This window comes from Alternaria incomplexa (assembly GCF_024043165.1).
Source record: "Alternaria incomplexa strain BMP 0042 chromosome Unknown scaffold_23, whole genome shotgun sequence".
NCBI lineage: Eukaryota > Fungi > Ascomycota > Dothideomycetes > Pleosporales > Pleosporaceae > Alternaria > Alternaria incomplexa.
The window spans coordinates 1-17585 of NW_026249872.1; the positions used below are offsets into that span (position 1 = coordinate 1).

General features: G+C 53.7%; 4 protein-coding genes across 4 annotated transcripts; 1 reads left to right on the plus strand and 3 right to left on the minus strand.

The window, feature by feature from the left end:
• Positions 1-842: 842 nt before the first annotated feature.
• On the minus strand, positions 843-2432 carry J4E90_010497 (uncharacterized protein; the record flags this gene model as incomplete). The annotated part of the gene is made up of 4 exons (XM_051440009.1): positions 843-1283; positions 1338-1574; positions 1630-2237; positions 2291-2432. The coding sequence occupies 4 exons, from the start codon at positions 2430-2432 to the stop codon at positions 843-845; spliced, it is 1428 nt and encodes a 475-aa protein (XP_051286051.1).
• Positions 2433-5152: 2720 nt separating this feature from the next.
• Positions 5153-7262, minus strand: J4E90_010498 (uncharacterized protein; the record flags this gene model as incomplete). The annotated part of the gene is made up of 2 exons (XM_051440010.1): positions 5153-6944; positions 7258-7262. 2 exons carry the CDS (start codon positions 7260-7262, stop codon positions 5153-5155), a joined length of 1797 nt encoding a protein of 598 aa, XP_051286052.1.
• Positions 7263-7456: 194 nt separating this feature from the next.
• J4E90_010499 (putative NRPS-like protein biosynthetic cluster) lies at positions 7457-12317 on the minus strand (the record flags this gene model as incomplete). Its single annotated transcript, XM_051440011.1, has 3 exons — positions 7457-11392; positions 11453-11838; positions 11891-12317. 3 exons carry the CDS (start codon positions 12315-12317, stop codon positions 7457-7459), a joined length of 4749 nt encoding a protein of 1582 aa, XP_051286053.1.
• Positions 12318-14248: 1931 nt separating this feature from the next.
• Positions 14249-15292, plus strand: J4E90_010500 (uncharacterized protein; the record flags this gene model as incomplete). Its single annotated transcript, XM_051440012.1, has 1 exon — positions 14249-15292. One exon carries the CDS (start codon positions 14249-14251, stop codon positions 15290-15292), a length of 1044 nt encoding a protein of 347 aa, XP_051286054.1.
• Between the last annotated feature and the right edge of the window lie 2293 nt (positions 15293-17585).

Here is a 17585-nt window from a genome sequence, read left to right on the forward strand (position 1 = left end):
CTGTTAAAGCCCGCGGATTATGCGCACGGATTATGCCCTCTAGATTTCCTTTCTTAGTTAGCGAACCCTAACGCGATACCAAATCGGGCGCGGATTGTGCATAATCCGTCGCCTTATATTGGTTAGGGCTAAGTCGACTTAGGGCCCTGGGATAGGTGCTAACTACTAAGAAAGAAGAGCCTATATACCTGTAAGGTAATTACGTGACATTTCCTATCTCTTGCACACTCGCTCGAGTCCGTCTGTTCTTTGTAGGTAGCGAGCGTTTTGACACGTTGTCATTCCTAAACGTGAGCATCACACGCGCGTTGTCGATGTAACGCTTAGCATGGTCATCATCGACGCAATAAGACGTGGCGCGAGTGGGTAAATGACGTGAAACCCTCGTGGCTGTGACGGACATCACTACCCGACTGGAGTGATGGTATCGCGTGGAATTTAGGACCCAAGGCTGCTTGCATGGATTACGCAACACAATCCGAGCCTCACGACGTTGAGCCACAGCACTGGCATTCCAAATATTCCGACGTGGCGTCACTCTACTTTTATAACAACGGTTGCCATCGAAGATTGCGTATCGCGAGTGGGGCCTTTCGGTGTGATATCGCGGTCGCAGCATAGGCGCGTGGCGAGTGTCCTCGGGAGCTTAAGTTCAGTGATAACCGTGTTGCATGGCATGCGACGCAGTGAATGGATGTATGTTCTGCGAGGCAATAGCGGACGACAATAGGATATTCAGCGCGAGATTGATCGGGATGCGATTAAGTTTAAGGACTTTAATTCGTGTTTGTAGACGCGCGGATGCGACATAGGTACCGCCTTATCCCGGTTTGATGCGCACATTACGCCTTTTGCTTCATCTTCTTCCTGGCCTGAGTTGCGACGTTATCCTCGTCGTCCCGCTGCAGAAGTGCCAGAGCTTCATGAAGCAGCCTCTTCTCACCGAGCCTGACTGTGATCGCCATGCGATGGCGCTTAGCCAGGTCGTCACCTTTGAGAAGCGTCTCGTCTTCTTCCATGGTCGTCGGATACGTCTCAAGCTTTGCAGTCAGAGCCTTCGATACGATCGCTTGGTAGTCGTCAACGCGCTTCCGCTTCTCCGAGAACAGCTCCGGCTTCTGCTTCTTGATGCCCTTGAAAACAGCCTTCACTTGCTCTTCCAGCTCAGGAGACACTTCGCGCAGCTGAGCCGGATACGTGAGCTGCCCTTCCGAATCTGGATCGCCGGAGTCACGCTCGATGATGAAGTACTCTTCGAACTCTTCGTTCTCTTCCAGCTTTGCCTGGGTCATTGTCAGCTCATGCATCCATCGGGAGTAGGACCGTCTTCATTGTACCTCGACCCTGCTAACGACCTCTTCCGACACTGTGAACTGTTCAATGAGCGCTGCGCGAACGAGGCTCCAAGATAGCTCCGCTACATCGTAACGAGCATGTTCAGGTGTTACGTAGCCATAGCGGCGTAGTAGCTCAGACGTTGGTAATGGACCGTAGTAGTTGAGGACCTCCGACCCAGCTGGCAGAGTTGAGCGAAGCGACGTAACTTCGAGACTGTCGCCATGATTGACATGCGCCTGTCGGGGTCTGTTAGCTCACTGAATCGTGTGACCGTGTTAAAATAAGCCTTACGTTGAAATCGGCATTCGCATTGAGTATGTCTGCCATGGGTACCATTCCAAGAGGAATGGTGCCGTCACGATCTTCAACCCATCCGTCTTCTTCGTTGTCGGACTCTTCGTCTTTGTTATCCAGGTCGAAAGCGTAAGACATGATCGTGCTACCCATACGATGCGCAAGATCAAGAAGTTCTTGGCTTGTCAGCTCTGCCGCGCCTTCCGGATAGAATACCTCAGGGCTTTGCTCGACGACAGGAACAACGCGCGATTTCAACATGTCATCACTCTGCTGCTTCCCAATCTTGTCGACCGAAAGGCAAGTTCCCTCGAGCTCCTTCAGTTCTGCATCGGACCAGAAGATGGGTGTATCGAACGTCCGTGGTAGTACGTCCAGATATGGCTTCCAGCGTGATGCATCGCCCTGTAGATGCTCGTACATCATAATCAGTATGAGGGACGTCCATGAGTCGAGTGGTTCTTTCTCATCGTCGCCTTCACCACCGACAAACGCGTCGAAAACTTCTGGCAGTTTACTGGGAAGTTCGGAAGTCTCCACGCTGATGATGAGGTCTCTGGGGATAGTGAATAGCGTTGTGTCCTCGGGTATGTCTTTCTTTGCGACTATGCATTATTAGTAATCACCATTCTACGTGTTGCTTCACCGGAGGGCATACTGATTCCTCGGCCAGCGTCTTTGTGTCTCAGATCTTGAATTTCTAGCAGGTCGTCGCGGAAGACACCACCGCCGGCTTTGAACCACGCCAGAAAGCGATCTGTGGCGCCTTTAAAGTCTTCCTCGGCTGGCGGACACGACATATTGAGCTAGCAGATCAAGTGTGTAGTACGGCTTGATGATGATGGCGACGTTGCAGAGGTTGCGCGCTTCTGCACGCGTTGACGGTGGTCGCGTCGGCGCAATTGGTGGGTGCAGAATCAGACGCGACTAGCGCGACGTCGGAGATAATCACAATCTCCGGGTGGATCCCGAACGCATCGCCGCCCAAACACACTCACTCCATCTTCACACCATGGCAGCGAAACGTCGTAGAAGCATGCATTAATCTACCTATGTCGCAGCACCCCTACAGCTCCGAAGGCACTCAAGAGTTGCGACGCACGAACCGAATGTTCCCTCGCCGCCGCCTGTCATCATCAACACGCCTCCACAAAGCGTTCACAGCTCGCTCGACATCATCCATCCTCTCCGCTATGTCTGAACTATCGGTCATCACCTCTTCCGTTCGATGAAGCTGCTCCAAGAATCCCATCGTTCGCATCATGCGGCCCGCACTCGGTAGAGTCGCGCCATCATCGCGCCTAGGCGATACGCCGCTGTGTCGCGATGCTGGCGCTATACCTCCTCCCCGCTGAGACATTCGTTGCGACAACCGCTCATTCTCCTCACGTGATTCCCTGTTCGCCCTAACCGCCGCGGCGAGTTGTAGGCCCGCATCAACCGCCTGCCTGGCGTGTCGCAGCTCCGCCTGCATTAATCGCCGTTCCATCTCCTCGTCCTCTTCTTCTGCGCTGCCACGACGCACGCCTTGCGACATGTCAGCACCTGTGTGCGCTGCGCGGTCGGCTAGGTACAATCTTCTCTCGTCGTCAGCAATCGCCTGAATGGTCTGTTCGAGAGCTGCTTGAGGCATTGCAGGTAGATGTTGACCCACGGATGCGAAGAACCGCTGACGCTCCTGCTCACTCGTATTGTCCAACCCAAACATAAGCTCCATTAGCCGGTCCTCCAGCGTCGCCCCAGGCGCACGAAAGCGACTCCTCTGTCTATGCGCCGCCGCTACTGTGGACTCTTCCAGCTCTTCGTCGGCCTCGTCCTCTGCATCGCCAAACCAGCTCTCGCGACATATTGGACACCTCCTGCTATATCCTCTACCGCTGCTCAGATGCTCTTCGATACACGTTCTGCCGAACACATGCCGACAAGTCGAGTTGGCGTGGGTGGAGCGTACGCGTACTGGGTAGTCGCCACCTTCCTCCAGCGGGGGAAAGGCCTCGTAGCACAACTTACATATCCGGTCGCTTTCCGGTACATCGAGTAATGGCACGGGTATCAAATGCGATAGGTACTCGCGAATGCGTCGTTCAGCTCGTTGACTGGGCATGTTGAAGGAGCTAATTTACAGGATTGCGCAACGTGTGTAGGTATGGTAAGGAAGCAAGAAACGACGTTCCTGCAAAGAGTACTTATGTATTGTTTCGTGCTTCACATCAAGCCTTCAAAGTCGCGGTCACGTACGGAGATATCGTAATGGTTTCCACGCGTTCAATCCATGACTTCCAATAGGATGTGCATCAACATTCTTTATTCTGGTACCCGATCCAAGCATGCGACTTCACCGCCGACAGCCAAATACTCATATCAGGGAATCTAATTTTTCCGCAGCATCCGCACATAGTAACCCACGACAGACCAGCGTGCTAAAAAAAGAGACAACTACTAACAAAACCATGGGATTCCAGTTCTCTGCACCAACGCCCAACCTGCTACTGAGTAGCCGAAGCGGCCTGTCATTTTCGTCAACCGATTCACAAATACACCCACCCTCGGGCTCCTGCACAAGACTTCGGGCACTTCCAGCTCTCTCATATCTTAATAGGTCACACGGACCTTGCGAGTCTTCCAGACCTCGCCGGTCTCACCAGATGTGACGATTGTCTGGCCGTGTGCGTCCCTCAGGCCCCCCAAGGTCTGCAACTCGTGATGCATCCGCTTGGTTTCCATCTCCATCCCTGTCTCTCCTTCCAAGCAGTCGCGCAGCTTGAGCTCTTACTGCAGTCTCCACCCTTCGACGGCGCTCAGGCCACGGAGAGTATACCGGCTCTCTTGCTCGAATATAGAAAATGACTTGATCTGGGCGTAGAGGTACAGGTATAGTGCCAAACCACTGCGTCCGGCATAGCGGGCACTTATTACTCCACGCAGTTCGGGCATCGATCAACCTGCGCAGGCAACGATGACCGAAGACGTGGTGACAATCGCCGAAGTCAACTTGCACGGGGTGCTCGGGATCGCCTTCCTCATCAGGGCTAGGGCCGTCATATTCTGTGTCGTAAAGCAAACAAGTGCGGTCTTCGATTTGTAACGAAGAGGCCTCGATGTTGGTACAATGGAGCTCCTCGAATGTCTGTGCGTCAGGCGCTGGTTGCGGGGGCTGACGGGCTTCTTGCATTGCTTGTTCCTGTTGGATATCGGGTAGTAAATTGCCTTGAAAATTGGGGAGAGTTATACATCGACGGTTGGTGAAGGGTAACTCCAATCGACAGTCGCAAACTCTCGTGAAGCGTCGTGTCGTAAGAGTAGTACCAGAGTGTTCTCAGGACGTCGATTACGCCCCAAAAAGGCGTATCGTGGAGCAGCTATTTCCGACGATTAAACGAGAGGCTGTCATTGCTTCAATCTCGGCACGCACACGCTATTCCCGTCAACGCATTCTACTGCGCAACATCGACTCTGTATCAATAGTCAATCTCATCTACTGCGTAACCCGCATGTCGTCCCGGCTCCGACATCGTCGCCATCACCAAATCTGGCCCTTGCTCTGTTGAATTTGCTTCACGTTGATATTCCGCCACATCAACACCCCAACAGCGCCGAGGACCCAGATACCCGTACTCACGAGCAGAAGCCGAGACATCGCGTCTTCATATGCACGTTGAATAGCGCTGCGCGTGGGCGAACCGATCGGATAAGACAGCTGCTGCGCCAGATCCCCAAAGATCTTGTGAAGATCTGGCAACTCCTCCTGGGACAGGTATTGCCGAAGTCGACTTGGAAGCACGTCCGACCAAACTGAGGCGGCGATAGTCAAACCAATGGCCCCGCCTATGTTCCCAAATATGCTAACGAGAGCGAGCATCGCGGCGACATGCTCATGTGACCCTGCTGCCAGGATAGCGATCTCATCCGTAACGACGAGGACGCCCTGCGAAACGGAGATGAGGAGGAAACACATGATGATATAGCCGGTGTTCCCCGGAGCGAGGAAGAGGACCATGAGACCCTGACCCAGCATGCTCAGCGGTATACCAACGATAAGCGATACGGTTTTGAAGCGGCCAGTGCGATGAATGATGTAGCCAGCCAAGACCGCGAATACCACACTGACCACGGTATAGGCTTGCGCGACGTAGCTTGCTTCCTCCACGGTGAGACCCTGCACGACTTGCAGGTATGAGCCGAAGTAGCTGTTCCAAATGGAATAGCTGGCGAAGAGACAGGTGCATAGGAGACATGCGCCGAAGACTGTTCGATCCATGAGTAAGCTGTATGGAAGGAGGGGAATTGTCGCACGCTTCCTCTCCCAGAATGCGAACGCGATGAGAAGACCAATGCCGACTACGAACATGCCGACCACGATTGACGATGACCAACCGTTGCCCGCCAGCGTGTGAAGGTTGAACGGCAGCAGAAAAAGCGTTACACCCACCGAAACAAAGCACAAGCCGATCGCATCAAACTCGCGGCCATAGTGCACCACTGACTGCGCAGCACTACGACCGCTGCTGCGCTCGCGCATAAGTCCCATGCATTTCGCCTTCCGATAATTCCACACCAACAGCCCAAACAGCGGCAGCGTAACAAGCGGAACAAGCGCACCGAACATGCCAAACGCCCACCTCCACCCCAGGCCGTTCAGATACCCTTGCGCCAAGGGCCCAGCCACCCACCCAGTGATGAGGCCAGTCGAGTTCATGAGCGCTTGCATCAGCGCCCTATTCTCCAATTTCGTAGTATCAGCGATAAAAACCGACAAGATGTACTGCACGCCATTATTCCCCACAGCATGAAAAATCATAGCCGCAGCATACGTTCCCACGCCCTCGCACACAGTCATCAAAAGCAATCCCATCGTACCGAGAACCACGCAAAGAATGAAGCCATGCGGTCGCCCGAAGACATCGATGATTTTGGCAATCGTCAAATTGGTGACTCCGCCGACGACGTTACTCAGTATGCTGACGGTGGGCGTGAGCGAGTGCATCGAGAAAGCGGATGTGACGTATGGTACGAGCGCTGCTGTTGTACCGGCGAGTAGTGTTTCGACGAAGTAGATGAGGTAGATCATTGTGTAGGCTGTTGTGAGGGAGTGCTTTGTCCAGGCGCGTGTTGTGGCTTCGATGGCGAGGACGCCTGGTTGGACGGCGGTGGAGGGGGTGTCATGATTGGCTGGTGGGTCTTCAAGGTGGGTATGGGGGGTGTTGTCGATGCTGGATTTCGTAAGCTCGGCAAATTTGGATGTCGAAGAGGATGGGGAGAGAAGAGGCTCTTCGATTGAGGCGCGGGAAGAATGCATGTCGCAAAGTTGCGGTCTTGAGAGATTTGGACTGTTGTATCGACGGGAGTAAAATCGACCGTATAGACATAACTTCGCGGCTGACTACATCCACAGCTCAGTCGCGAATAGTCCTAGCAACAATGCAGGTTAGAAAGCCACGCTTTCTCGAACTAAGCTGACTTGTCAGCTTCACCGAGTCGACGGCACAACACGAGCACGACGTGCAGGTGGCTCAAGCGGCTGGGCAAAGAGCATATTTGCGATCGTTATGGCCCGAAACCCTGAACCTTGCTGGTGCGCAAGTGTGGGGGCTCAAGATGCACGGCTGACATGCGTTTGGGGGCTACATCATGCCCGCGGAGGCTTGTCGCACGAAACTGCCTATTCTTGTTATGGTGCTGGGCGGTGCGGTTGCATCTTTCACGCGTTAATGGTGAATTCCAAGGTAATACTGCACACGTCCGAAAAGAGTCAAGAGTCAAATTATACGCGCAGTAGCTATCATACCCCCCCGCAATCACGTCAAAGCGCCTAGCCTTACCTATCTCAGCAAGCAGCAACATCTACCAGTTGCGCATATCTAGTGAACTCCTCATCACGTGCAAGCATATCCCGCTCCTCGGGGAAAGTACCCAACACCAACTCCACGCCACCATCTGCCTTCAGTGGGAACACCACTAAGAACCTAAACCGCCCACTGCCGCGTTCCAGCTGCGGTCTCATCGTCTCCGGCGAACCTCCGTTGGCGAAGTAGACATCACCGAAGCTGATCTCGTTCATCTGGAAGAGAATCATGTTGGAGATCATGGCGTGCATGTGGTCAAGACCCATGTTGGCTGTGGAGAACCTGCTATGATCTGGCAGTGACTGCAGTAGAGTGAATGCGTCGTGGATCAGTGCTGGCGTCATGCGCGCAGCTGAAGCACGTAGCATTTGCGCGATACTTGCAATACTCGTGGTTGAGGCGCAGAGTTCTTCTACTGGCATGCTTGTCCGGTTGAGCGTGAGTAGACTGCCCATGTATGAGTCTGGTAAGAGGGAGGAGAAGTAGGGTCGTCCGTCCGTCGGCAACTCCAGAATTGAGCAGTCGTCAGGGCTGAATTGTTGGCCATTGGCCTTGGCTACAGCGTAGCGAGCTCGTAATGCCGAGCGCCAGAAGAAGGCTTGTACCATATCGCTGATAGATGTGGTGACACCGTTTGCAGCCGGATCGCTTGTGACGTCCGCTTTGAGTAACTCGACCTTCTCGGGGGGGATCAGAAAGAGAGTAGTATCCATCTTCCTCTCTGCAGCCGGCAAAGGCCATACCGAGTGCAGCGGGTAGCGTGGCGGTCGGCCGAGAGGCCCCGCTGCCCTTGCAGCATGCTTCGCGAGGACATCGTCCGTGGGAACAAATGGAAGTAAGCCCCAAACATCAGGGTCGATCTCATCCACCGAGCGCGCATGTCCTTCCAAGTCATGCAGTACTTCGGGAAGGCTGTGGTTGAAGCTCTCCGCATCGTACCACGCACATGTTGCTGATGAGTCCCCTTGCAGGTATCTGCAGTTCTCGGCCCACGCCTTGATCGCAATGATAGCACCTACACCATCCAGGCAGCAGTGGTTGAGGTCAATGGCGAGAATGCAACCGCCTTTGATGAAGTTGGCTTGTGCCACAAGAATATCGGCGGGTAGCTGCGGGAAAGTGTCTTGTCGCAAGACCAACCCGTCCCTGAAGGCTGATGGCACGAAGCCGCCTTCTCGTAGGGCCTCGAAAGTCGGAAGTACATCGGATAGATCCTTGAACACCAGCCGGTCACGAGCCGGCTGACCAAAGGGTGGCACGGCAACGGTGAGGTCGCCGTTTGCATGTGCAATCTCGTCTTTGGAGGAGCGGATCATCTTTCCACCAAGGGCTGGTATGAGCTCGAAAGTCCGATTCAGTCCGGCTTGCATGTTCGCAAACGTCTCTTTGAACGAAGCGTCTGCTTGTAGCGGAAAGTAAAACACCAGGCCCATGTAGTGATTCGGATTGACGTAGTCGAAGGGGTTCAGCCGGAAGGACTGCCACGCTCTTCGCTGAGCGATCATGCGCTGCAGTTTCGATTCTTGATCGTCACCTGATCTGGCACCATTCTTCGCTCCAGCAATCAATGGTTCAAGTGCGGCGGTAAACTTGGCCAGGGTTGGATTGGCGTAGAGATGACGAGGCGCAAGTTTGTCCAGTCCCGTGATAGCTGTTCGAATGGCACTGACGGCGGCAGACACGCCCAAAGAATCCAAACCGAGGGCGAACAGGTCATCGTCTGGAGTCGCGTTGGAGGCGGCTGGAAGAGAGGATGCGAGTATCTCTCGGACTGACTGCTGCAACGTTGATGTGGAGCTACTATCAACAATGAAAGACCTCTCTTCGTTCTGGAAACTGTAGAACCGCTCGATATAGTCGTTATACAGCGCCATTGTTGCTTTCCTCTTGACAGTCCCTTTATCTGTCCGAACGAAGGGTTTGTCTCGTTGCGCGAAGATGACGTGGTCGCGTGTCAAGTTGACTGTGTGTCGGGCAGAAGACATGCTTGTCTCGATCTTGGCCCATATGCTGTCCATGAGTTCGTCGGTCTTGGGCAAAGCATCCTTCAATTCAATGAGAAGGCCTGCCTGACGCTTGTGGCTACCGACCACAAGGCAACCATCGATCGCGGAGTGGGTACCAACCAGTGCTTCGAACTCCAAAGGTAGGATCTTGTATCCGTTGGACAGAACAATGAGATCGTCGTTGCGACCTGTGAATGCCCAAAGGTTGGGTTTGGTAGGATGTTGCTTGTAGAGATCTTTGAAGTTGATCGATGTCTTCTCCGGGAATGTGTGGAAGATGCCTTGGAACAAGGATGAATGTTCGTTGCGGTGAACCCAATGCTCATAGACGCCAGGCTCAACTTCTTTGAACTCGAATCCGGAGTAGGGATGGAAGGCGAACCAGAACCAATCCTCCCTGTCAACGACGAGGTTGCCGATGAAGAGACCCTCCGTCGTTCCCGTCAAATTGAGCACTCTGATGACGTCGTTGACTTTGCCGGCACTGATCGGGCTGACCGGGCCACCGGATGCGCAGATGAATTTGGATCGCTGGAGCTTGGCCAACACATCAGGTGTGTCCCCAAGCTCATCGACAAGTGATGGTACCATACTCCAAATGTCGATCTTCGCGCTGTCGGCAAGGTTCTCGACCAGCGACATGTTGGGTATAACGTTTGTTGGTCCCATGACAACCTGCAGACCGAAGAATATAGGCATCAGGATGTTCATGATGATGCCAGCGCCGTGACACATAGGAAAGGACGAGTAGATCCGGTCTCCTGCCTTCCAGTCCGAAGTCCATGGTACCAGCCCCTCATCGCCGTCAACAGGTGGAAGTAGGCGGATTGCATCCATCGTTCCGATCAAGCTGTGAGACCATGGGATAGGTTTCGGCACACCTGTCGAGCCCGATGTGTGAAGATAGCAGAAAGGATCTGAAGCCGAGGTTTCAAAGGTTTTGGTGTAGGGAAACGGCTTGGTGTCTTCTGCATCCAAGAGATCGTCCAAAAGTGGTAGCTCCAACAACTTCATCGAACGCCTCTCCAGGAAGTTCTTTACCAGAGGTACTGCCGGCACCTCGCCTGCTTTGGCCCAAATTTCGCAGTCGGTTGCTTCGAGCACGGCCAGGGCGCCTTCAACACTGTTCTTGGGCGAAAGATTGAGTGCGGCGTAGCCCACCTTGACGCACGCATATGTAAGGAGGACATGTCGGAGGTCGTGTGGCCCGATATAGCCTACTGGCCGCACGGATGTCGACTCGCCGATCTGTGCATGGAGCCACCAAGCTGTCTTGTCTACGGCTTTCGCAAACGCACGCGCTGATATGTCTCGGTATGCCAGACCTGCTCCGCAAGGCTTTGCGATCGAGAAGACAACACGGTTGGGGTGATCTCTCGCGACTTGGTCCATGATTTGAGGTATGAGGCGGCGGCCATAGTCCGGCTCTCCTCCAGTGGCGTCCGTATATGATGAATCCGAGGACTTCATGTTCGGTGAAGAACGTGGTGGGGATCGCGGTGGTGATTGTGCGAAAGAGGTGGGTGGTGTCGAAGCGCCACTGGCCATCGACATTGCGCTCGGGGATGAGTATCCGCTCTTTGTGCCGTTGAACAGGCTGCGAGCTTGCAGGTAGCTGGTATTCGCCTCGTTGATCCACGGCATATCGGCTCGTTGCAGTTTCCTCTCCTTGAAGTAGCTTGGCCGCCCGTTCTCGTATATCAGCTCGAGCCGCTGGTCCTTCTCGAACTCGCCCTTGGGAGCGCTGACCCATTCTCCGTCCGCTAGCATGGCTACGCTACAGTGCCAGGGTGTAGTGTAGCCCGTTTTGGTGTTGAGGAGACTTATCGAGATCTTGTGGTCGCCTATCGATTCGTGTATCGACAACCTCAGGTGGTTTGGGAAGGCTGCCTTGACTGCTCCCGCATAAGCCTGTATTTGATGTCAGTGTCCGATAGCTAAGCCAGTAGGACGAGGGCTCTCGGAACTCACGTATCCCCTGAAAAGCATCTGCTTGGCTAGATACTTGACGTCCCTCTTGTATTGGTTGCTGCCGCGGTTCTCGCCAAGCGCGAAGATGTGCTTCAAATCCGACTCGAGAAATTTGCGGTAGCCCAGATAAGTGAGCCTCGTATCCGCATTCTCCCTGATCTCTTTGTCGATATCGATATCCGGCCGTCCATGCTTGTTTAAAAGCAGTCGCCTAAAGTTGGTACAATTGGCAACGTAGGTAATCTCTCGCAGCTTGTCTGGGAGCGGAAGGTCTAGTATGTCCTTCAAGCGAGAGAAGGCAACGTGGGTGAACTTCTTCTCCACTGCCATCTGCCGCAGAGCCTCGCCATAGATCCATGTCTCGCGGTCAGATATTGACAACAAGTCTTGTTTGATGCATTAGTTGAGAACGTTCGTAACGATCATACATACACATACCGTTGTAGGTGATGCCATCTGATATGATGGTGACTCTTGCTCCGGGCTTGTAGACATCCTTGATCCTTGCGCACATGTGGTTCAGGCGTTGAAGCGCTAGCTCTTCAGCCTTGTCCGGAAGAGAACCAAGCACTTTGTAAACCTTGTTGGCCGATTTGAAGGGAAAGGCCGGCAAGCATGCTTCGACGCGTTCGCCCGCCAGAACGAATCGGTCGATCACGGAGAGGAAGTTCGCCGTTCCTGCCGCTAAGCGTTCTTTGGAATCATCGAACTTGTTGAGGGCATGCTCGTAAATGATATCCAGGATCTTGGTCGACGTAAGTCTTACGTCCGAAGAGGAACCAGGAACTGGCGGGTTTGTGGGTTGAAGCGAGATACCAAGGCCGTTGGGGCTGTTGCCAGTCAAGCCGTCGAGGCGTATGGTCATGTCCACCATAGTCAGTGAGACATCAAAACACTTGTGGTCTGTGAAGGTGAGTAAAGCCTGTCCTCAGGTTCTGAAGTCGCTCATATAGGACCCTAGAATGAAATGGTCAGAGTTGTGTTGTGTATGCAGGTAAGATGCAGAATTGCCACACGAGCCTTCAGGCCAGACGAAGGCTGACGGAAGCCACGATGACAGTGTAGTGTCGGGAACGGCACGCAAATACAGTCCGAGCTCCGGCATTGCAGGGGCGGCTGAGGTAATATGAGGTTGTTCGAGGCGAGCGGACGTTCACCGGGTCGCTTGTTCCCAGGCAGCATACAGTCAGCGCATCGTGCGAGTCATGGCGATCATTCTCAGCGCTGGCATTATGAGATGCTCCTGCCATTGATGCAATTGGGCTTCACGAGACCAGGTGGAGGTGGAGGGTTTACGATTAGTGTGCATGTTTGGTCCGGCCAAGCTGTGTCGCTGGAGTATAGTCATTCTGACTGAAGACGAGCCCGATCCGGCGATCGATAACCCGGATGGCGGCTAGGACGCGTGATGGTCGAGGATGCAGGTCGGTTGGTGTGTGAGGGCATGTTGGCGACGCCTGCCGCGGTGAGGTTTGACGAGGGGTGCCAAGCGTCACGTGTTCTCTAGCGGCAGTCCGAGCGCGAAACCCTCTCATCTGTCGCGTCGCGCTTCATCGCCAAGCATCTCCTCTACTGCATCCACGCCGCCACCAGGCGGACGCAGGCTCAGTACAGCCTATACTCACGCTTTGATCACAACTAACAGTTGACGATGCGATATATGCTAACCGGCTACGAGCAGCATGTCGCCCAATCGTGTGTTGCCGTCTAGGAACACGCTGACACCAACATTACCAATGCTCTCAACATCATCTCAACGATGCTCCTCATCCGCCAGTCTTAGTGCAAGGTTCCACACAATTGCAAACATCACAATCGCCATCGCAAATCCTTGACTTCAGGCGGATTAGAGCGGCGTCAACGCCAACCATCCCTAGCTTACGCGATGTTGCGATATAGCTTTGTCCAGCCACCGCCTCCCGGTGGAGAAGTGGAAAGAGAACGGCTCAATACGAGCTACATCTGAAGGCTAAGAGAACCGAGTAAGCATCGCCGTATTGTGGGAGTCTCAAAGCTGACAGCAACAGCAGTCTTGCGATCATCCCGACGCGAGACCAGGCTCTAGTTTGAGCCAGAAGCGCATTCTCTTCTTCGTAGTCTTCCGACCGTACCTACCCGTGCCTCCAACATGCCGCCCATGTCTCCGCGCTCATCGCAAAGCTCCCGGTTATGCACCGATACAAGTTGATACCCTCTTCTCCATCGTCTTTTCGCCAGCCGGATTACTGTGGGCGGGGTCCATCTCTTGGCTACGGAGTATATCTCCCTACGAGGTTAAGAAGAAGCTTAGTCGTGTGTCGGACTTCTACATGACATTTCTAGCGGCAAAAGATGCGTCGCTAGACTTGCTAATAAGAGCAGCTGATAGCCGAAACGTGCTCATGCGAAATTCGCTCATTCGAAAACGCGCTCACGGCAGAATGCGCTTGTTTGAGAAGGCGCTTCTCTCGTGCAGCTAGGTGGCTGATCAGGCAGGGTGCCTCGTGGCAAGGACTAGAATCGGCTGCGCACTCGTGGGCGACATGTGTTGAAGGCCTGGTGCGTGGGATGACGGCGTCGGAACCAAGCCCACAGCAGCGGGTAATATGCCCTCAGACCGCTTGCAGTGGAGCGGGCCGTTGGACAGGGTCCGTGCTCGCGTATGGATTCACCAACCTCACCCTGGTTCGCGGGTCGTGTCTGCATCCCCGCTTACTGTCAGCGTGGCGCCTCTGCGCCCGCCGTAAACATCCAGTACATGTACACATGTAAGGTCATGATGCGTCGCGGCTCGCTATCGCGTCCTCACCGGCCAACATGACACACGATTCAACACCATACCCATACCCGTATTCGCAGGCTGCGCAGCTAGATCCGCGCATCACCATCCCCAGGCCTTCCATCGATCCCGGTCTAGCACCTTTGATCGATTCTGCTCTTTTACCGGAAGAGTTGGATGTAGCCTTCCTCCGCGGCTTCGATGTTGGTGGCAGTCCCGAGCCAATACTCGCCGCGAACCCGCATCTGACGCATACGGAGCATGCCGTACCCGGCTCGTGCGGCCACAGCATCGCCTTGTCAGTCTTCGCCCCGAAGGCCTCGCCCAATGCATTACCAGTCCTGTATTACATACACGGTGGCGGCATGATCTCAGGCGATCGCTTCAGCGCTGTTGCGCCACTAGTCGATCTCGTCCAAGACATCCCATGCGTCATCGCCTCGATCGAATACCGGCTCGCACCCGAGACACCTGCACCAGGCGGCGCCGAAGACTGCTATGATGGACTGGTTTGGCTCTCGACAAACGCCGCGCGCCTAGGCATCATTCCAGCCGCGATCGTGATCTGCGGGTCCTCAGGTGGTGCGCCCCTCGCTGCAGCAACCTGCCTCATGGCCCGTGACAAGGCAACTCCAACCGTGCCGATCAAAGCGCAAATGCTCTTGTCGCCCATGCTCGACGACCGCTGCGACAGCATCTCAGACCACCAATTCGAGCACGGCGTGCCCTGGAACGGCGCCACGAACCGCGCGGCCTGGAACCATGCTCTTGCCGGTCAGCGTGGTACCAACACAGTCACCGCATATCAGGCCCCATCCCGCGCTACCGACCTGTCCAACTTACCTCAGACTTACATCGATGCGGCTGAATGCGAGGTGTTTCGCGATCCTGCGGTCATGTATGCTATGAGTATGTGGCGGTGTGGTTCCTCGTGTGAGCTGCATGTCTGGCCCGGGGGGACGCACTTGTTTGATGCTGTTGAGAATCCGAGGGTGCCGGTCGTGGGGGCTGCGATTGCGGCGAAGAGGGCTTGGCTGAGGAGGATGATGCTGCCGTTAGAAAATAATGGGAGCACGGCATGATGCAAGATTTCATTATTGTTGTGTCTGGTGTCTGCTTGGCGATTACACTTGAGCAGTGCGCCCTTGGATGCAAATGAGAATTGTGGTGGTATTGTGCAGGCGAGGCTGATGTCATAATAAGGTGAAGTTCTCTACTTGCTTCTGGTACGCCCTGATGTATGTGTCCAATCCAGACACATGTTGGAGAGTTGTCTCAAATAGGAAGCAATCGCCACTGACAAGCCTCCAACTTCCATTTCGACCCGGTCTTAGGATACATGCTGCGGCAGCACCTCTGAGAATACAGATCACATCTCCAGGTTGTGCATCACTGGGTACAATTGCAAGCTCGCCATTCGTCAACAGACTAACTGTGCAAAGCTGGAGAGCTTGGTGGAAGTCATCGAGTTCTTCTTGGAGACAGATTGAGTTTCCCTATTTCGCGTTAGAAAGTTGTATTAACTGAAAAAGGAGGCACCTACATAGGTACCACACGCTCGCGTTAGCGAGAAATGAAGATCAGCACCACTCATACAAGATATAGCTATAGTGCCGTTAGCTTTAGGCATACTCTGTGTGGATGCTGCTCTCACCTTGGAAGACCCTTTGGCCAAAGTGGCCAAATGTGAATAAGGTAGCAGGTTTACGCTTCGTCGTTTCATCCAAACACTGTTTCAGACTCACAAGATCATTGTATATATTATACATCTGTTGCTCAGCGTGATAGATGTCGAGAAACTGAAACACCTGACTTGATTCAACGATTTGCGCATATTGACATCCTGCAACTCGCAGCATCGGACCTTCGGGGCTATCTTTATATAAGTAATCACCTCGTGTACGTTCATGATCCTTGGCGTTAGCGCATACCGATGGATTTCTTAACATTCTTGCTTTGTCTGATTCGAATTGAAAAGCGAGGGACTGAAGTGGTAAGCTCTGTGACCAATCCGGAATCCATGAGGCCATCTCCAATTTGTGTGGATGGCGGAGACCGGTGAGGAGTCGAGGTCCCAACACGGGCAAAAGGAATTCAGCAACTCGCTTGAAACATGTTTCTACACTCTGCGTATAGTCGATCAAATAGTCGATCTCCGATTGTCTGGGGCCAAGTAGAGACTTTAGAGCGAAGACCGTGTCTCGTGGGTTGCTCGCCAGACATTCCCTGCTCATGTATAGTCGATTCCACAAATTGAATTGCGGTGTGGAGTACTCAATACTGGACCAAGATAATTCAAGAGGACGTGGTAGAACACCACGAGTCAACTTGACTAGGAATTCATCCTTTCTAGGATAGCCATAACAGATCTGCCTTAAAGCCCTGAGGGATATGGTTGCCGAACCGTACATGACCAGGACTGGTTTCTCGTACACTTCCTGGATAACCCACGTTCTTTTGAACCAAGGTTCTTCGAAGAGCGTTTCCAGCTGCCTGAGGATAGCTGCATTGGGTCTATCCCTCAGTATATCTCTGTGAGATTTCAGAAAGCTCCTAACTGTCTTGCACTCCTCTCGTAAAAGGTCCCAGTCCGAAACATGCTCGCTGAGCATTAACATAACGCATTGCGCGCGGCTGTAAATCTCATTCATCAAACGGACCTGACTGGATCGCTCCTCGAGATCCTCTTGATTGATACAGATCGCGTCGATCCATACCAGTTTCTGCCTTATGGGTGATCGCAAGCGACGGAGAGCAGCATGGCAATTCTCCCCAACGATCAGCCTCTCCCTGCCACCGTTGGTGTGTACATTGTTTGTATGTGTACTGTCACCCCAAGTGTAGGATACTGCTAGGTACTTGGGGGCGTTCTCAAGCTTGGCGCATTCCTCTCTCCAATCCAACCACTCTTGGGACGTAGCTCCCATGGGTTCCGGGCGATGAAGTTCAGCGATTTGTATATGGCGCAACGTGCATACGATAGTGTCTGAATCCTTTGGGCTTGGATGAAGAACAAGGATGCGAATGGAGTCGCTGTGTTGCAGCGGTTCGTATTGGTACAATGGTGTCTCCATGACGATCTGGAGTGGAGCGGAGCTTGCGAGTGCTAGTAGGTGTCAACGGATATTCCGATCTCCCATACGAAGATGAAGCAAAGCACCGTCGTCGTCGAGGGGACCAGAATATAATACTTGTCATCGTCTAGGTAGCAGGCCTGAAGCGCAAGCCATCTGACCTCATCGAGCAGGTGGGGGCAGTGCCGTGGCGCAGATAGCATCACAGCCGCGCGCGGAAGCAAACCTGGTGAGCCTGCTGCCTTTTGAATGAAGTTGGCTACAGCAACAGGCTGGCTAGCTTCTATTGTGTAGGGCTCAT